The sequence below is a fragment of the Pogoniulus pusillus genome, chromosome 38, assembly GCF_015220805.1.
Source record: "Pogoniulus pusillus isolate bPogPus1 chromosome 38, bPogPus1.pri, whole genome shotgun sequence".
NCBI classification, from domain to species: Eukaryota; Metazoa; Chordata; class Aves; order Piciformes; family Lybiidae; genus Pogoniulus; species Pogoniulus pusillus.
In genome coordinates this window covers 1,984,880-2,004,057 of record NC_087301.1, presented here as the reverse complement: position 1 = coordinate 2,004,057, position 19,178 = coordinate 1,984,880, and the positions used below count along the sequence as shown (strand labels likewise).

Here is a 19,178-nt window from a genome sequence, read left to right as displayed (position 1 = left end):
TTGGGTGAGGCGAACTGCAGGCTGTGCACACCACATGGCAGCAGCTTTAGGTCTCTGGGCTGCTTTTTCTTCCCTCATTGGCAAACAGGCTGCTTCCCCTCCTCCCCTCCCCCCGCCTCTTATGCCAGCACCATGAAGCTGCTGTTAGCTTTCAGTGTGACCCTGGAGACCTAACTTGCTTGGCTCTCTCTTGTGGCTGCACAAGCCCACCCCCACCCCTGATCTCAGAGCTCTGAGCTCAGCCTGCTGGCTGCATCCTGAGCTGGTTGATGAGTCTCTGGGTTTCATTCCTTTAACTTGTGAGGGTTTAGCTTTTGTTGGCCACCACCTGAGGCAGGCATGGCTGCAAAAGGGGAGGTAGGAATTGCCTCTTGGATACACACAGGCTGGGATCTGCAGGGTACAGTTAACCCAGCAAGAGTCTAACCGTGTGGTCTGATGACTCTGCTTCATCTGTGACCTCCCCAGGCCACCTCCAACTTTGTCTCCTACAGCTTCCTTTCCTTGGCTGTGGACACTAGTGCCAGACAAGTGAGTCTTTTGCAGTGAGACTGCCTTGGTTGCACACCTGCTCTTGCCTTCTGTGATCAGCTTTGGCCCTCAGCAGAGCTGGGGTGGACCAGCTGAGGCTGGAGTGTGATGAACCTCAAGGGGAGCAGCTGAATGTCAGAGCTACCATGAACTGGCAAAACAAGCAGCAGTGATAAGGGGCAGGTAGAACTAATGATTAGGAGCCCCCTGCTTCTGTGGGTCAGGATTGAGTAGAGCAGACACTGAGAGAGAAGTGGAGCACCTGTTTTGGAGGGGAAGGGGAGTAGGGAGGGCTGCTGGTGCTTGGAACACCTCACACTGTCTTACTGGAACCAAACCCAGCAAACAGCCACTCTGGGAAATCCTGATCCCAGTTGGACTCACTTTGTGGACATTCCAGAAGTCTCCTTCCTGGAGAAGACCTTAGCAGGAGGCTACCCCTGCTATCTGGTAAGCATCTCCAGTCCAGAGCTGGCTGTGGCAGTTCCCACCAGCCCTGTGTGCCTGCTGAGCTTCCTGCTGACACAGTTAGTCACTTCTGCATCTGGTTTGTCCAGTCTGGCAGTTAGGGTTGCTGAGAACACTTTGTGTGGCTGGAGGAGGAGTGGGAAGGTTTGCTTACGCACAGGGCTTCTCCCTGAGCTCTCAGCACAAAGGAGCTGCCTGCAGGAGACCCCCCAAGAGCTGTACACATCTGCCTGTGTGCTCCTTTTCCACGTCTCCTCATGGAGTTGGTGCTCCAGGGGGAAACTGAGGTGTGGAAGAAATGGAGCTGCACCTCTCTAAGCCTTTCACTTGATTGGCTTGTGGCTTTCCTGCTGGGGCCAGAAATCTTTGCTCCTGCCGTGATGGGTGAGGGCTGAGTGAGGTGGAGAAGCAGGAAGAAGCAATCCAAGGTGTGAGTCAGGCAGAGAGAAGAGCAAGGAAGGTTTTGTGTCAATAAACGTTTATTGCAGTAGTTTCCTTGAGAAGGGAGAGAGACTCAGACCTTGAGTCACTTTGGGCTAGAGACAGCTTCTTGGAGAGTCGTGGACAAGGTGAGAGCAGGACCTGCAGATCCTCTCTGCTTCCCATCTGAGCTGGGCTGCTCAGGACCTGTGAAGGAAATCAGCTGAAGAAGACTCAGGCTGGCATCAGCCTTCCCTCGACTGAACTATGCTCTTTCAAGCCTGCCTTGCTTTTGATTCCACTGCTTTCTGCCTAGCTCAGATGATGGTGACCAGCACCACAGAGGAGGTGTTTTGCCCAACAGGCAGCACTGATGGCAGGGAAGGGGATGTGGAGCAGAGCAGAGGCTCAGCCGTGCCGCTGGAGCACAGGCAGGTCTGGTACGAAGGTCAAAAGGGTGCTGAGTGTGGGCAGGGAAGGTTCAGCCTCTTACTCACAGATCAGGACGCAGGGACTTGCCTGAAGTCTTCCAGCACAACTTGATTCAGCATTCCTCTAGTGCCTGGGGGATGCTTCAGATCCTCTGCCTTGATCTGAGGGTTTGCAGGGATCGCTGCTGCCTGCCTAGGAGAGAGCCCTTCGAGGCAGGGGCAGAGCTGGCTGGGGGAGGTAATGGTAAGGTAGGGGATGGGGAGGGTGAGGTCTGGAATACAGAGGGCAGGGAGGGAAACCTCTTTGGATCCAGCCCCATATTCACCTCTGATCACTGAGTAAGTGCTGGTGATGAAGAGTGGCTGCTTCTGCACCTCCCCAGGAGCCCCCCACGCTCTAATGTTGTGGTGCTGTGGGTGCCATTGCCAGCTCAGCTCTGGAGCACAGGACAGAGGCCTGCTGTGAACTCTCCCAGGTTTAAGATTTTTCATCCTTTTTTCCCCCAGAGGAGCAGAGAAAGTGTCTGAAGAAAGCTCAGATGCTGAGTTTTCTTGCCCACCTTCCCTTGGTCAGGCTGCAGCTGCCAGTGCTGCAGTTGGGGGAGAGAAGCTGCCCTTTGCTGCTGATTTAATCACACTGACACCTGCTGCCATCTCAGAGCTGCCTCTCTGCCATGACCCAGCCCAAGGAGGGTGCTCAGTGCTTCACCCACAGCACTGTGCAGTCTTGTCCAGTGTGTCACTGCTTGCAGCCTCTCCTCACTTGGTGCTGGCAGTTTGATGAGCCTCACTTCTGGGGAATTTCCTTAGCAAACCCAAGGTCTGACAGCTTTGTGCCCCAGAACCGTTGCTCAGATACATGGAGACTGTGTCCTCCCCAGGGGAGCCGGGGGCAGGAGGTTGCTCTGACCCCGAGAAGTCTGGGGAAGCAGCTTCTGTCTGAGCAGGTACAGCACTGAAACCCCTGAGGTCCTTTCCTTGCTGCAGGCTCTTGCAGATGTTTGAAGAGAATTAAATTGTTCTCTTTCTGGAGAAGAACCTGGAAGCCCTGGGGAGGGTTGGCACTGCCAACAGCCCCGGGGGTGGGGGGAGAGGGGAGATGGTTTGTGTCTGGTCTCTTCTCTTTGCTTGTTCTGGGTTATTTCTGGTATGACTTGGAGAGGTAGGGTTTGCACAGAGGTGTAGCGACGGGACAAGGGCAGTGGCTTCGAACTGGAATGTTAGGAGGAAGTTCTTCACCATGGGGGTGGTGAGGCACTGGAACAGGCTGCCCAGGGAGGTGGTGGAAGCCTCACCCCTGGAGGTGTTTAAGGCCAGGCTGGATGTGGCTCTGGGCAGCCTGATCTAGCGTGAGGTGTCCCTGCCCATGGCAGGGGGGTTGGAACTGGCTGCTCCTTCCAGCCCTGACAGTTCTGTGATTCTGTGGCTGGAGCTGGACTGAGATGAGACATCAGAAGCAGCTCTGTACAGTGAGGGTGGTGAAGCACTGGAACAGGTTGCCCAGAGAAGGTGTGGAAGCTGCAGCTCTGGAAGTGTTCAAAGCCAGGTCTAGTAGGAGCAGTCCCTGCCCTTGGCAGGTGGTTGGCACTGGATGACCTTTAAAGTCCCTTCTGTCCCAAACCAGTCTGTGACTGCAGGGTTTGGGAACTGATGGGATGCAGGTGTCTGTCTCAGCCCTTGTGCCTTGGCTTTGTCTGGAGTGTTTCTCTGTGTAGTTAGCCTCCATTTTGTGTGCCTTCTGTCTTGAAGCCTCCTTGGGTTTCATGTGCAAGATTTCCCTGTGCAACCATGGAAACCAGCCTGGAAGTGGAGTATCGAATCCTAGAATGGTTTAGGGTGGAAGGGACCTCAAGGATCATCCAGTTCCAACCCCCTGCCATAGGGGAGTATCCCTTGTGGCATTGTCCTCCGTGGCTCTGCCTGGTCTTGTCTTTTGCCTGGTGGCTGCTGGATCTTGGTGGGAGAAGCAGCCTGGCACCCTGGAGGTGCTGTGCCTCATGCTGCTCTCTTTCTGCTCCCAGGGGAAGGCTTCCTTCCCCGTGCTGTAGTGGAGAGCTGCCAGGTGAGAAATGCAGGTGGCTGTGAGAGCAGAAAACTGGTAGGTTGCTTTGTTCCTGGTGGCCTTCTCGTGTTTGCAGAGGATTAAAGTCACAGAGCCCTTTAGAAATATGTAGGGGAGGGAGCCTGCCACGTCCCTGGTCCCTCTCTGCTGTGCAGTGCCTTGGGCAAATACCAGAGGGAGGAGAGGCTGCGGTGAGGTGTGGAGGATGGGAGGAGAGGACAGGGACTGGGTGAAGAAGAGGGCAGAAGGAGTGGGGGAACAATGCAATGGGAGCTGGGCTTGCCTGCAAAGTGAGGCTTGGGGAGGGTGACAGAGTGAGGTCACTGCACCTAAGGGATGCAGAGAGGGTGGCTGAGGCTGCAGAGAGCACAGAGCTCCCTCTGGCAACAGCATCCATTTGCTGCTGGCTTTGCCTGACTGTGATATTTCACAGAACCAAGCAGGTTGGAAGAGAGCTCCAAGCTCAGCCAGCCCAACCTAGCACCCAGCCCTGGCCAACCAACCAGACCATGGCACTAAGTGCCCCAGCCAGGCTTGGCTTCAACACCTCCAGGCACAGCAACTCCACCACCTCCCTGGGCAGCCCATTCCAATGCCAATCACTCTCTCTGCCAACAGCCTCCTCCTAACATTCAGCCTAGACCTACCCTGGCACAGCTTGAGGCTGTGTCCCCTTGTTCTGTTGCTGGCTGCCTGGCAGCAGAGCCCAACCCCACCTGGCTACAGCCTCCCTGCAGGCAGCTGCAGACAGCAATGAGCTCTGCCCTGAGCCTCCTCTTCTGCAGGCTGCACCCCCCCAGCTCCCTCAGCCTCTCCTCACAGGGCTCTGCTCCAGGACCCTCCACAGCTCTGGCGCCCTCCTGTGGACACCTTCCAGCACCTCAACATCTCTCTTGAATGGAGGAGCCCAGAACTGGACACAGCACTCCAGGTGTGTCCTGAGCAGTGCTGAGCACAGGGGCAGAAGAACCTCCCTTGTCCTGCTGCCCACACTGCTCCTGAGCCAGCCCAGGATGCCATTGGCTCTCTTGCATCAAATTAGCCCAAGCCATTAGTGTGTGTCAGCCCCGTGCTGGGAGAGGACAGGCAGCATCTGACCCCAGGGACAAGGACAGGACTGCATTTGAATGCAGGGGATTTGTGCTAGCCTGGCACTTTGTGTTGTGGTGCCCTGGCTGCTGCACAGAGCCCAGGAAGCTGCCAGATGACTGGTGAGGCTTGAGAGGGGGGAAAATCACAGCACCATGGACTACCAGCTTGGAGGGGACCTGAGGGATCACTTGGCTCAGCTCTTTTGGGGGGAAAATGGGCAGGTGGTGACTGGAAAGGTGAAGCATCCTGAAGGCTTGGGCTATTGGCAGCAGGCAGGGAGCCTGTCCTACCTGAGGAGGAGCTGGTCAAGAAAGCAGAGGATGTGGTCTGCTCTCCCAGCGTGGGTTAGGCAGCTCTGGGCAGGAGAGGAAGTGAAGGGGTGGTGGGTGTGGATCTGGGCCCTCCACAGCTGCCTGCACCAGGGATGGTCTGACCATGCTCTGAAAACGTCTGGGGGGCAGCAGTTCTCTCTGGGCTGGAGGTGCAGGTAGGTGAGCAGGGCAGGGGAGAGTGGCACAGAAGTGAAACCCTGGGGCACAGAAGAGAAACCCTGAGGCACTGAGGCTTTTGCACTGCCTCGGAGACCTTCCTCTTCCTCACCCAGCCTGGCATGGGGTGGTGATAACAGCAAGGGCTGTGTGATTTGGGTGTCATTCCTTGTTCCTGGGCAGCTGCCTTTAAGACCTGCTTTTCTCCAGCCTCTTGTCCTGAGTGCTGGGGTCTGGCTGTGTGCTCAGCTGAGGGGGTTTGGTTTCTTCCTTTTGGTTTGGTGTTCGTGCCACAAGCAGGAATGCAGGAGGCCTGTGCTGGCCCAGGGGGGAAGTAGTTTGGTTTCCTCTTTACAGGAGTGCTATTTGTGGTGTGCCCTGGTGACACACCTGCCTGGTGAGCTTTGGAGGGGTGGATTTTTGGCCGTGCCTTCATCTGCCAGCAGGCACAGATCTCGGCGGTCGTGGGCTTGTGACCTGCCACGGTCACAGGGGTGTGTGTGGGCTCACCCCTGCCTCTGAGTGAGCTGATGACTTTGTATCAGGCTCAAAAAGGAATGAGGTGTGTGCAGAAAAGCAAAGCTAAGGCCTTCAGGGCTTGTCCTGCCGAGGGGTGGCTTGCAGAGCCTTGTGCTCTGGTTGCTGGGGAGCTGCCCTGCACAGGTAGCTCTGCTCTAGGCTGCTTTGTGCCTGCACCACTCCAGACCAGGCTCTGGGAACAGCCTTTCCACCATCCTGCCTTCTCTCCTCTCCCAGGACATGAACAACCTGGAGGAAGGGCTGGAGTTCCTCCCTGCCATGAACTCCAAGAAGATGGAGAAGCGTGGCCCGAAGCGGCGCGTGGTGGTCGCCGTCACCGCCGTCGTTTTCCTGCTCCTCTCCCTCCTCACTGGCCTGCTGGTTTGGCACTTCAAATGTGAGTGTGGTGGTGGTGGCAGCCTGCGAGCGTGCCCACCTGGGAAGGCTTCCTCATCCCTTCTGGCTGCAGGAAGGGCTCACATCACCTCCTGCCCTGAGTGCCCTTCCTGACCCATCCTTTGCCTTCCAGATAGGAACGCTCCTGTCCGGAAGGTTTTCAACGGCCACCTGAGGGTTCTGAACTGGGAGTTTGTGGATGCTTATGAGAACTCCAGCTCACCAGAGTTCCTCATGCTGGCCAAGAAGGTGAAGAGCACGGTAAGAGGCTTCTTGCCCCCTCCTCCTCAGAGCAGGATGCTTTCTGCTTGTCCTGTGGCTGTGGGGATCCTGCGTGTAGCACAGCTCTGGGCCAGGCTGCCTGGGGAGGTTGTGGGGTGGGTGGGTGAGCAGGTGGGTGGGTGAGCAGGTGGGTGGGTGAGCCACCATCCTTGGAGGGGTTCAGGAAACCTCTGGACAGGGCCCTTAGGGACATGGCTTAATGGCTGTAGTGGTGTTGGTGATCTTAGGGGTCTTTTCCAGCTGAGGTGGTTCTGTGCTTCTCTGTGCTAGGTGGCAGCTGGGGCAGGAGGGTGCCTGCCCTCTGTGCTGCTCTGGCCTTTCCCCCCACACCCAGGTGTTCATTGTGCCTCCCTCGGGGGGGAGTGGGGTGAGCTGAGTCAGAGCAGGCTGTGGTGTACAGGTCTGGGCACTTCTGGGACTCTCCACTCTCCTCCTTCCTCTCCTTGGCTCCTGCAGGGTGCTGCAGCCAGGGGTGTCAGATAAGTGCCCTGATATTCCATAGCAGCCTTGGAGCTCTGCCTGTCTTTAGCCTTTCCCCCCCATCACTCCCATGCCTGCTGAGCACTTCTTTACACCTTGCAGGTGGAGGAGATCTATGGGAACCACGCAGACATTGGCCCCTACCACGAAGAGACAGTGATAACTGCCTTCAGGTGAGTGCTGGATGTGGCTGAGCCCTGCCTGGCAGCAGAGGACACAAACTCCCCAGGCTGGCAGGGGCCTTTGCAGCCACTTAACATTGCAACTCTCCCAAGCTGCCCTGTGGTGCCCCTGCACAAATGGCTCATCAGGCAGCCTGGCCCCTTCTTCTGCTGGCACTGAGCCCGCCCGTGTCTGTCCCTGCTCTCACCCCCTCATCCCCCTTCCCCTGCAGCGAAGGCAGTGTCATTGCCTACTACTGGTCAGTGTTCCTTGTCCCCAAGTACCGGGAGGAGAGGCTGGACGTGGCCATGGCAGACAAGCAGAGCCTGGTGCAGAGGTGGAGCCCGCGGCTGCGGAACCCCATGCTGAAGGTGGAGTCTGTCGTCGCCTTCCGTGAGTGCTGCTTCTGCTGTCCTCAGCCTCTCCCTGGGCCTGGGGGGGGACATGGTTCACTGCAGGGGTAAGCTGCTGCCACCACCCTACCTTGGGGACCATTCTAAGACACAGCAATGTGCCCTTGTGGCCAAGAAGGCCAATGGGGTCCTGGGGTGCATTAAGCAGAATGTGTCCAGCAGATCAAGGGAGGTTCTCCTCCCCCTCTGCTCTGCCCTGCTGAGACCTCAGCTTGAGCACTGCCTTCAGCTTTGGGCTCCCCAGTTGAAGAGGGACAGGGATCTGCTGGAGAGGGTCCAGTGGAGGGCTGTGAGGATGATGAGGGGACAGGAGGGCATGGCTGATGAGGAGAGGCTGAGGGCCCTGGGGCTGCTTAGTCTGGAGAAGAGAAGACTGAGAGGGGATTTGATGAATGTTTGTAAGTATCTGAGGGCTGCCAGGAGAGGGGGGACAGGCTCTGCTCACTGCTCCCTGGGATAGGACAAGGAGCATTGGGTTTAAATTGCAGCATAAGAGATTACACCTGAACACAAGGGGGAATTTCTTGCCTGGAAGGGTCCCAGAGCCCTGGCACAGGCTGCCCAGAGAGGCAGTGGAGTCTCCTTGTCTGGAGCCTTTCCAGGCCTGTCTGGCTGTGTTCCTCTGTGATCTGTGTTAGATAGGATTGTCCTGCTCTGGCAGGGAGGTTGGACTTGATCTCTTTGGGTCCCTTCCAACCCCTAACATCCTATGACCTGGCTTTGATGGGCCATGCAGACTCAGAAGGTTAGGCAAACCTTCTCCTCTTCCCTTGAACACTCTGAGTTATCCCTTGCCCATCTCCAGATGGACTCAGAGATGAATCTTCCCTCCTGAGAGGAAAATCTTTGTCACTCAACTCCCCAGAGCCTGGGCAGGGACAGCCTCCCTGTAGCCAGCTTGCAGGGAGAGATCAGGTCCCAGGACAACTTCATGGAATCACAGAAGGGTAGGGGTTGGAGCTCTGGAGATCATCAAGTCCAAGCCCTCTGCCAAAGCAGGATCACCTAGGGCAGGCCAATAGAGTCAGTGGTAGGGGCTCAGCTTTGCAGAGCCCAAAGATGACAACTCCTCTGTTTTCTCCTGCAGCTGCTGACCCCAGCATAGCTCACGCCTCTCGAGACAGTAAGTACAGCTCCTCTTCAGCCTCCTGATGGCCTCTGCTGGGTGGTTGTTTCCCTTGTGGGATGTGGGAAGGCCTGAAGAGAGGTGCTCTGCAGACCTGTGTGCTGCCTGGGGCTGGTTTGGGGCCAGCTAGCCTTGGGTACAAGCCCTGCTGTTACCTAGCAGTGGGTGGCCCTGGCTGCCCTTCACCTTGTAGCTGGAGGGAGATGAGCAAGGATGCTCCCTGCAGAGTGCTGAGCTCTGCATCTCGGGGAAGAGCATGGCAGAACCTCTTTGTTTTCCTGCTTAACTCTTCCCTGCTCTCCTGGGCAGACAGCTGCACCTTTGCCCTCCACGCCAAGGAAGGGGAGATCACCACTTTCACCACCCCAGGCTTCCCCAACAGCCCCTACCCCAACAACATGCTCTGCTACTGGGCACTGAGGGCAGATGCCAACTCGGTCATCAGCCTGACCTTCAGGACGCTGGAGCTGGAGGAGTGCAGAGATGGCAGTGACTACATCAAGGTGTACAACTCCCTGAGCCCCGTGGAGCCCCACGCTTTGGTCAGGTCAGTGTCCTCGCCAGCTGCCTGCACCACGCCGAGGCCTGGTGCCAGGGTGACACTGGGATGTCCTGCTGGTCTCTGAGCTCCTGTCCCAGCTCAGAGGTGATCTGTGCTGCTTGAGGCTCTGTCTGACAGATTCTGGTGCTTTCCATCCCAGGCTCTGTGGGAATTATGCCCCTTCCTACAACCTGACCTTCCTGTCCTCCCAGAACGTCATGCTCGTCACGCTGGTTACCAACAAGGAGGGCAGATTCCCTGGCTTCAAAGCTGAGTTCTTCCAGCTCCCAAAGATGAAAGGTGAGCAGAAGCCTTGGTCCAGTTCCCCCCAGCCTCTCCCTGCCGTGGTGCAGCTGTGGCTGTGGTCATTTTGCCAGTGGTGTTTCCAGGGCTGGGAGACACAGGAGCAAGTCCCATCTTGGCTCTTGGAGCTTGCCTTGCCTGCAGTGCTCTTGGCTGCTGTAATGATGTCCCTCGAGGAGGGCAGAATGAGTTATGTTGGATTAGACATGCAGATTGATGGATGCAGGAAGCACCTAATTGATCTCCTGGGCTGTCTCCAAGCCTTGGAGCAGAGCTGCTCTCTCCAGACATGGATTTAACCTTGTTAGAGGCTCTTGCATCTGCCTGCCTTCCTGCCTCAGGTGATGGCCAGCTGAGGCTTGGGCAAACCACATCTCTCTACATCTCTGACCTGTTCTCATCTTCTTGCTTGTCTCCCAGCCTGTGGGGGGACTCTGAGAGGAGAGAGTGGCACCTTCACGACTCCCTACTACCCAGCACACTACCCTCCAGGCATGGACTGTGTCTGGAACATAGAGGTAAGACCAGGTCCTCTCTTTGCCTTAATTAGCAATTAAATGAATTGGGTTATGCAGGACACTGTCCAAGTGTGCTCACAGCAGATGCTGCCTGGAGGCTTAGAGTCTGGCACGACTGGAGGGAGGCTTTGGGAGCTGGTGGCTGTGCCTGAGCCTTGCTTGGACATTTACTGTAGCCCCCAGGAGCCACAACTTGACACAGAACACCAGAGCTCTGTGCCCTGAGTTAGATTGTGTGCTCCTGCTCTGGCACAGGGGTTGGACTTGATGATCTCTTTGGGTGTCTTCCAACCCCTGACCTCCTGTGAGCCTGTGAAGAGCTCCTGGGCTTTGGCACAGGCCAGTCCCCTGCTGCTGAAACTGGTGGTGGGAGAAGCCTTCTGCCCTGGCAGAACAAGCACAGCTGACAGAGGTCTGGCTTCCCCCTCACCCCTCTGTGCTTGTTTGGTCTGGGCTCCTGGGGTCAGCAAAGCAAACACCTCTCAGCGACAGCATGAGCCACGGTGGCTGCTCAGGGAGATGCTGCTTTTGCGTCTCTCCATTTGCCTTCTGATGCTCTCCCCTCTCCCCACACCACTTAGTCCCACTCTCTGTGCTCCAGGAGCCACTGACTCTGCTTCCCCTGGCAGGTCCCCTCCCAGAAGAACGTGAAGGTGCGTTTCAACATGTTCTTCGTGCTGGAGCCTGGCATCCCAGTGGCCTCCTGCACCAAGGACTATGTGCAGATCAACAGCACCAGGTAGGTGCCAGCTCTCCTCTGACACGCAGCCTGGGCACCTCGTGCTGGCCTTATACTTGCTGTGGGAACAGGGGGGATGGTGCTTGGGTCTGGCCTGCTCTCCCAGCTCGATGCCCTGTGGTGGAGAGGCAGCAGGGTGCTCATTTCTGAGCCTTAGCCCTCCCCCGGGTTTATTGCATGCTGCAGCTGAGCCCCCTCCAGATGTGGAACATCACCTCCTGTGCCTCATGTGCAGGAAGGCAGAAACATCTGGCACGGCTGTGCTCGGGTGAGCAGAGCTCCACGGGGAGGGCAGTCAGGTTGTGTCCTGGGAGGCATTTGCTGGTACAGTGACTGTGTGCTGCTGCACAACCCACGGTGAGCTCAGCCCAGCAGCCAGCTTGGCACGGCAGGAGATGGGAGCAGTGCTGCCTGGCAGCGTTTTGGGCAAGGGAGTTAACCCTTCCTCGGAAAGAGCAGCTTCAAAGTCAGCACCTGAGCATCTGTGCCCCAGGCTAGTTCCTGCGGTGGGGCTCCTGTCAGTGGGGTTGGGAGCCTCTGGCTTTGGAGGCTCCAGAAACACAGCGAGCCTGAGATCAGACACCACTGAGGCAGGCAGGCATCTGGATGAACTTGCTCCAGATCATTGCCAAGGTCACAACTTGGTGTCTGCAGCCGGCCCAAGCCTTCAACCAGCAGCAGCAGGTCCTGGGTGTAGCTCCTGCCGGCCAGGAGCAGACCTGCTCTCTGAGTGCGTGAGGTGTTGAAGGGAGCTCAGGGTTGGAAGGTTTGCTCAGTGCTGATCTACAACCTTGGGCTCACCTCTGCCCTCTCTCCCTGCAGGTACTGTGGGGAGCGCTCCCAGTTCGTGGTGGCCAGCGCCACCAACAAGCTCGAGGTGCACTTCCACTCGGACCAGTCCTACACAGACACAGGCTTCTCCGCCACCTACCTGTCCTACGACTCCAGCGACCGTGAGTGGAGCCGCAGCTGCCTGGGGCTGCAGGCTGCCGCGGGAAGGGCTTTTCCAGGGGACAGGAGCAGCATCCCTCCCCCCAGTCTCCTTTTCCCCCTTTGCCACCTCCCTCCCCTTCCCCCTGCTTCTTTCTTTCCCCCCCCCTTTTCTTTTCTTCTTTTCCCCCCTTCTCTTCTTTCCCCCCCCCTTTTCTTTTCTTCTTTTCCCCCCTTCTCTTCTTTTCCCCCCTTCTCTTTTCTTCTTTTCCCTTCTCTTCTCCTTTCCCCCCCTTCTCTTCTCCTTTCCCCCCCTTCTCTTCTCCTTTCCCCCCCTTCTCTTCTTCTTTTCCCCCCTTCTCTTCTTCTTTTCCCCCCTTCTCTTCTTCTTTTCCCCCCCTCCTCTTCTTCTTTCCCCCCCCTTCTCTTCTTCTTTCCCCCCCCTTCTCTTCTTCTTTTCCCCCCCCCTCTCTTCTTCTTTCCCCCCCCCTCTTCTTCTTTCCCCCCCCCTCTCTTCTTCTTCCCCCCCCCCTCTCTTCTTCTTTTCCCCCCCCCCTTCTTCTTTTCCCCCCCCTCTCTTCTTCTTTCCCCCCCCCCTCTCTTCTTCTTTTCCCCCCCCTTCTTCTTTTCCCCCCCTTCTTCTTCTTTCCTCCCCTTCTCTTCTTCTTTTCCCCCTCCCCTTCTCTTCTTCTTCTCCCCCTCCCCTTCTCTTCTTCTTCTCCCCCTCCCCTTCTCTTCTTCTTCTCCCCCTCCCCTTCTCTTCTTCTTCTCCCCCTCCCCTTCTCTTCTTCTTCTCCCCCTCCCCTTCTCTTCTTCTTCTCCCCCTCCCCTTCTCTTCTTCTTCTCCCCCTCCCCTTCTCTTCTTCTTCTCCCCCTCCCCTTCTCTTCTTCTTCTCCCCCTCCCCTTCTCTTCTTCTTCTCCCCCTCCCCTTCTCTTCTTCTTCTCCCCCTCCCCTTCTCTTCTTCTTCTCCCCCTCCCCTTCTCTTCTTCTTCTCCCCCCCCCATCTCTTCTTCTTCTCCCCCCCCTTCTCTTCTTCTTCTCCCCCCCCCTTCTCTTCTTCTTCTCCCCCCCCCCCCTTCTCTTCTTCTTCTCCCCCTCCCCTTCTCTTCTTCTTCTCCCCCTCCCCTTCTCTTCTTCTCTCCCCCCCCCCCCCCCCTTTCCCACTGATGCTCTGCTCTGTGATAAAGGTGTTTATTTTAGCTGCTGGATGCTGCAAGCAGGCACAGGCACCTGGGTGTGCCTTGGGGAGGGGAAGGAGAGGGGAGAGGTGGAAGTCTCAGGCGCCGGTTTAAGCCTCTCCTCTCCTCCCAGCCTGCCCTGGCAAGTTCACCTGCAACACCGGCCGCTGCATCGACAGCAGCATGCGCTGCGACGGCTGGCTGGACTGCGTGGACGGCAGCGACGAGAGGGCCTGCAGTAAGTCAGCCCTTGCCTCTCGCTGGCTTCCCAGGGGAAGGGCTGGCCTGGGAGGCTGTCCCCTGGGCTCCTTCAGGGTGACACACCTCAGTGCCTAGAGCTGAGGGCTCCCTGCTCGCTCGCCTCTGTTGCTGCAGGCTGGAGTGAGAAATCACAGTATCACCAAGGTTGGAAGGGGCCTCACAGATCACCAAGTCCAACCCTTTAGCACAGAGCTCAAGGCCAGACCATGGCACCAAGTGCCACATCCAGTCCTGCCTTGAACAGCTCCAGGGACAGCAACTCCACCACCTCCCCGGGCAGCCCATTCCAGTGTCCAATGACTCTCTCAGGGAAGAACTTTCTCCTCACCTCCAGCCTAAATTTCCCCTGGTGTAGCTTGATCAATGTGGGGAGCGATTTGGGATCCTGTCCCAGTGTAGGAGCTGTGGGTGCTCCCAGGGGAATCTCTGTCCCTTTCCAGCTCTGGATGAGGCACTTAGTGCCATGGTCTAGGTGATTGGATAGGGCTGTGACAGGTTGGACTGGAGCATCTTGGAGGTCTCTTCCAACCTGGCTGACTCTAGGATTCTCCCAGCTGGGAATGTGTTTTCCTATGTAACCTTCAAGGCTGCTGTTGGGTTTGGCTGAGCTGGGGGGTACATGGGGCTGTGTTCTGTTCGTGAACAGAGCAGGGCTGGAAAGCCTGTGTGAGCTGGGGGAGCTGTCTGCCTGTGCTGCCAGGTTTGCTCTTGCATTGGCAGAGCTGTCCCTAGGCGTTACCAGCTGGGGTCTGAAATTAGAGAGGAGAGGATCTCCTGGGTTGAGATCTCATTCCCAGCTAGGAAGTGTGTTCTGAGGAAGGGTGTGCTGCTGGCCTGGCTGCCAGCACCCTGATCTAGATCTCTCAGGTGCTTTCCCACAGCTTGTAACCACCACTTTGCTCTAGCTCTTGCCTCTGGCTGTCCTGCTGCTTTACCTTCAGCATCAATCTCCACTGCTCAGATCACTGAAGCTCTCCAGAGAGCTCTGTGCCCCCAGCTGGTGGAAATTCTGTGCTCTGTGCCCCTAAACTTGGTGTAACTACTGTGCTGCAGCCTAAGTGTGTTATCTATTCCATGGTGGGCTCGGTCCTATGTGAAGTGCACAGCCCCTGGGACAGCCACTCAGGTGCTGGGGTAGGTAGGTCCCTGGTGACTCCACAGGTACCTCTGACTGTTTGTCCCTCTCCCTTTTCAGCCTGTACTGAGCAGCAGTTCAGGTGCAAGAATGGATGGTGCAAGCCCAAGTTCTGGCTCTGTGACAACGTCAACGACTGCGGCGACAACAGTGACGAGCTGCAGTGCAGTGAGTACCCTCTGGGCTGGAAGGGCTGAGGGCTTCAGCAAGGCAAGAGGGAGGAGGGAGCTGGGAAAGAAGGCAGGAAAGCCAAATCCCAGCTTGCTTGAACCTATATAGGAGCCTCAAGAGCTTGGAGCAGGGTCAGGTGTGGGAAATGTGGGCTTCTGAGGAAGAAAGACTTTGAGCAGCCTGGGCCAGGGAGAGGTGGCCCTGGCCAAGGTTAGGGGGTGGCAGGAGGTGGTCTTTAAGGTCTCTTCCAACCCAGCCCAATCTATGAAAAGGGCTGACCAGAGGAGAAAGGAGCAACGATGCAGAACAATGGTTTGATGTTACCATTGCAGAGGTTCTGCTGTTCTGGGAGGGTGGGGAGGGGAAAGGACACAGCTGTGTGGTGGAGCTGCTGCGGGGTTGGTCTCTCAGGAGCTGCTCTTTTCCCAGGCTGTGCAGCTGACAGCTTCAAGTGTGACAACGGAAAGTGCATCCCCGAGGTGCAGAAGTGTGATGGCAAAGACAACTGTGGGGATGGCAGCGACGAGGGCAGCTGCAGCAACGGTGAGAGGGGCTGGGGAAGGGACCTCCCCTCAGCTCTGTCCCCTTAGGGCTTCCCTCCCGCCTGGGTGGTCCTGGCTGAGCATTTTTTCTACGGAGTGGCAATGTCCTGGGGCTGGGCAGAAGAGATGAAGAGTTCTTGAAAGCCACAAGCTGCCCAGGCCTGGGGCTAACCTTTCTCCCCCTTGGTCCTACCTGCAGCGGTGCAGACAACAGTGCCCTGCAAGGAGCACACCTACAAGTGCCGCAATGGCCTCTGCATCAGCAAACAGAACCCAGAGTGCGACGGGGAGCAGGACTGCGAGGATGGCTCCGACGAGGAGAGCTGCGGTGAGTGCCTGGGGCAGGAGGGGACGCAGGCTTCTGGGCTGCTCCTCTCAGAGAAACACCTCAGCGTGGCAGAAAGAAACCCAGGGGCTTGTCTGTGCCATAGCTCGAGCTGAAAAGAGCCAAGAAGGTTGTGGTGAGGCTGAATTGCTCAAGAATAGTGCTCAAGTTGTGCCAAGGGAGGTCTAGGCTGGATGTCAGGAGGAAGTTGTTGGCAGAGAGAGTGATTGGCATTGGAATGGGCTGCCCAGGGAGGTGGTGGAGTGGCTGTGGCTGGAGGTGTTGCAGCCAAGCCTGGCTGGGGCACTTAGTGCCATGGTCTGGTTGGTTGGACAGAATTTGGGTGCTAGGTTGAACTGTCTGAGCTTGGAGCTCTCTTCCAACCTGCTTGATTAAATCCCTTTGAATCACAGAACAGTTTTGGCTGGAGAGCCTTTGAGAGCATCAAGTCCAACCATTATCTAACTCCACCAAGCCTGGTGCTAAACCACATCCCTCATGGCATCAGCCATGCCTGATGTGGGTCATGGGGCACTTGTGCTGTAGGAGAGAGCTCAGAGGAGCCAAGGGGAGGTGCTGAGCAGGGAGGAGGAGTAACCCAGGAGTAACCCAGTGCTGTCTCCTTCCCAGAGTGCGGGCTCCGCTCCTTCACCAGGAAGTCGCGCATCGTGGGCGGGCAGGACTCCGACATGGGCGAGTGGCCGTGGCAGGTCAGCCTCCACGTCCAGGGCCAGGGCCACATCTGTGGGGCCTCACTGATCTCGGACAGGTGGCTGGTGTCAGCAGCACACTGCTTCCAGGAGCTGCAGCGCATCAAGTAGGTGGGACCCCCCCCCGACTGCACTGCTATCTTCAGGCATTTGAGTAGGAGACCTCACCTTTCACAAGCACTCCTCCAGGAGCAGGCTGCCCAGGCAGGGTGTGGAGTCTTCTTCTCTGGTGACTTTCACAACCTGTCTGGATGTATTCCTGTGCAAACTCCTCTGGGTGATGCTGCCTTGGCAGGGAGGTTGGGCTGGGTGAGCTCTGGAGGTCCCTTCCAACCTCTAAAGCTCTGTGCACCTGTGAAGATAATGAGCTACCCTATCCCTGAGGTGAGGCCTCACCCTGTGCTGTGCTTGGTGGCTCCTGCAGGTACTCAGAGCCCAGCCTGTGGACAGCCTACCTGGGCCTGACTGACCAAGGCAACCTCAACGCTGGCACGGTGCAGTCGCGCAGGATCAAGCGCATCATCTCCCACCCCTACTTCAACGACTACACCTACGACTACGACGTGGCCGTGATGGAGCTGCAGAGCCCTGTCACCTTCTCCTCTGTTGTGCAGCCCATCTGCCTGCCTGATGCCACCCACAGCTTCCCTGTTGGCAAGGACATGTGGGTGACTGGCTGGGGAGCGACCCAGGAGGGAGGTGAGTGCTTGTCAGTGTGCCCCCTGGAGATGCAGGACCTGTGGGAGAGCTGGAGAGGGACTTGCTCCAAGGGGTAATGACTGGGAGCTGGAAGAGGGGAGATGGAGAAGGCACCTGCAGGAAAGCTGGAGAGGGACTTGCTCCACGGGGTAATGACTGGGAGCTGGAAGAGGGGAGATGGAGAAGGCACCTGCAGGAAAGGTGGAGAGGGACTTGCTCCAAGGGGTAATGACTGGGAGCTGGAAGAGGGGAGATGGAGAAGGGACATAAGGAAGAAATTCTTCACTTTCAGTGTGACACTGGAACAGGTTTCCCAGAGATGTTGTGGATGCCCCTTCCCTGGAACCCCTCACAGGTCAGGTTGTCTGGGGCTCTGAGGAACCTGTTCCAGTTGCAGATGTCCCTGCTGACTGCAGGGAGGTTGGAACTAGATGACTTTTAAAAGGTCTCTTCCCACCCAAACCACTCTGGTTCTCTGAATCTGTGGCCACACTGATGTAGTTTTGTGTGTTGCCTTAGGGAAAAGGGAGACTGGGTGGACACAGTTAAATGTATTAACTTGCCTCTGGGCTGGAATCAAAGGAGGTTCCCTCGGGAGCACCTGGAGATCTCAGTCCTGCTGAAAAAAGAGAGTCAGGCAAAAGCAGGTTGTTGAAACAGGGATTTACCTGGCAGCTGGTTCTGTGGAGTCCCTACAAAGCAGGGAGGGGAGGGAGAAGCTGCTTAAAGCCAGCAGAAGCCTTGACTGCCACTGCCTCTCCCTCTGTCCTGGCAGGCAGTGGAGCCTCCATCCTGCAGAAAGCTGAGATCAGACTGATCAACCAGACTGTGTGCAACCAGCTGCTGACAGACCAGCTGACCCCACGCATGATGTGTGTGGGCATCCTGACCGGCGGCACCGACGCCTGCCAGGTAGGGGCACGGCGCTGAGGAGGGGCTGCAGGGGGGAAAACAGGGCCTGTGCCCTCCTCCCACATCCCACAAACCCACCTGAGATCCTGCTTCACTGGTACAACACACAGATGAGAATGGGCTTGGTCTCCAAACCTATGGAGTCATGGCTTGGTCTCCTGGCTTGGTATTCAGCCTTCCAGAGCAGGGCACGGCTGGGGCTGCAACCCATCTCACCAACTCTGGCTTCATGCTCCAGTTCCTTAGAGCCTTTGCTAGCAAGACAGGACACCTGTTCAGCTCTTTATCTGGGCACTGACTTTTCTAGCAGTGCCAAAAGATGAGGGTTAGACCAAGCTGCCATTTTCCCTCGATCCAGGGACTGGCCAAGCTATCATGGGCAGCAAAGTGACAGCTGCTGAATTACTGTGACTGTTTGGCATTGGAAGGGTCATTATCAGTATAAATCTCAAAGCCTGATTGCTATTTGTCACCTCCTGGGCTTGGTACTCACAGTTCTGTCTGTTCCTGCACAGGGAGACTCCGGGGGGCCCCTGGTGAGCGTGGAGCCCAGCAGCAGGATGTTCCTGGCCGGGGTGGTGAGCTGGGGCGATGGCTGTGCGCAGAGGAACAAGCCTGGAGTCTACACCCGCCTCACCAGCCTGCGGGACTGGGTCAGACAGCAGACAGGCCTCTAGGGACGTGCTGCTGGACATGGACACCTCTTGTGCAACAGCAGGATGGCGACACGAGGTGTGCTCGTGGCCTCCTAGCAGTGCACAGCCTCTACTGTGAACTTCAAGCCTCCCTCTACCTCGCCGCAAGCGCCTGGGACTGCGTGGGCGCGCTGAAGGGGTTGAGTTTGGCCCTTGAGCAAAGAGCGCCTGCAGCGGGGCAGGTTTCCCTGTTGTGGGAGCATCACCAACAGCTTGAATGGCCAATCCTTCAAGATACACAGAAACTTAATAAACGAGCTTAAACTCAAAAAGAGGCAGAAGTTATTGGGCCAGGTTCCAACCCAGGTTCTCAGCTTGGCCCCCGGCTGCAGTGTGTTTCCAGCTGCAGTGTGTTTCCAGCCGCCCGTGCCACTTTCTCTGCTGCTGTGATGGGGCAGAAGAAGGAGTTCTTACCAAGTTTTGAGGGCAATCCCTTTGGAGATCTCTCTCTTGGTGGTGTCCCTTGCTGTGGTCTCCTCCTTCCCTGGCAGCATGGCTGAAAGAGCAGCACCACCGAGGACTGGTATCACCACGATGTGCCTTAGCACCACGCTGTGGTTTGGTGATGTCTTCTGCTGGCCTCCAGCTGCTTGGAGTTGTGCTGCAGGCAGAGGGGCTGCACTGAGAGCCTTCCTGGAGCTCATCCC

The 19,178-nt window shown here is 57.1% G+C and overlaps 1 protein-coding gene and 1 long non-coding RNA gene across 4 annotated transcripts; one reads left to right on the top strand and one right to left on the bottom strand.

Moving 5' to 3' along the window:
- Positions 1-899: 899 nt before the first annotated feature.
- On the top strand, positions 900-18,859 carry ST14 (ST14 transmembrane serine protease matriptase). Its single transcript, XM_064173337.1, has 19 exons — positions 900-981; positions 6,249-6,408; positions 6,541-6,668; positions 7,272-7,342; positions 7,564-7,724; positions 8,832-8,867; positions 9,180-9,417; positions 9,572-9,711; positions 10,135-10,232; positions 10,862-10,971; positions 11,794-11,924; positions 13,215-13,319; positions 14,538-14,645; positions 15,078-15,191; positions 15,390-15,518; positions 16,146-16,332; positions 16,650-16,924; positions 17,700-17,836; positions 18,352-18,859. The coding sequence occupies exons 2-19, from the start codon at positions 6,252-6,254 to the stop codon at positions 18,511-18,513; spliced, it is 2,487 nt and encodes an 828-aa protein (XP_064029407.1). The 5' UTR covers positions 900-981; positions 6,249-6,251; the 3' UTR covers positions 18,514-18,859.
- LOC135191222 (uncharacterized) lies at positions 13,098-19,172 on the bottom strand. Of its 3 annotated transcripts, none has more exons than XR_010308770.1 (6): positions 18,946-19,172; positions 17,915-18,090; positions 17,488-17,543; positions 16,394-16,508; positions 15,384-15,627; positions 13,098-13,457 (listed from the first exon to the last, which is right to left on the bottom strand). It is a non-coding gene; the product is annotated as an uncharacterized LOC135191222 (long non-coding RNA). The 3 variants fall into 3 exon arrangements; XR_010308768.1 differs by having other exon boundaries at positions 17,484-17,540; XR_010308769.1 differs by having other exon boundaries at positions 17,488-17,540.
- Positions 19,173-19,178: the final 6 nt, after the last annotated feature.

Excerpts from the sequence above, each read along its gene's own strand:
- ST14 (XM_064173337.1), top strand. The coding sequence starts at position 6,252 with ATGAACAACCTGGAGGAAGGGCTGGAGTTCCTCCCTGCCATGAACTCC. Across the intron at positions 8,868-9,179 it reads AGCTCACGCCTCTCGAGACA|ACAGCTGCACCTTTGCCCTC; the intron begins GTAAGTACAGCT and ends TCTCCTGGGCAG. Across the intron at positions 14,646-15,077 it reads CAGTGACGAGCTGCAGTGCA|GCTGTGCAGCTGACAGCTTC; the intron begins GTGAGTACCCTC and ends CTCTTTTCCCAG.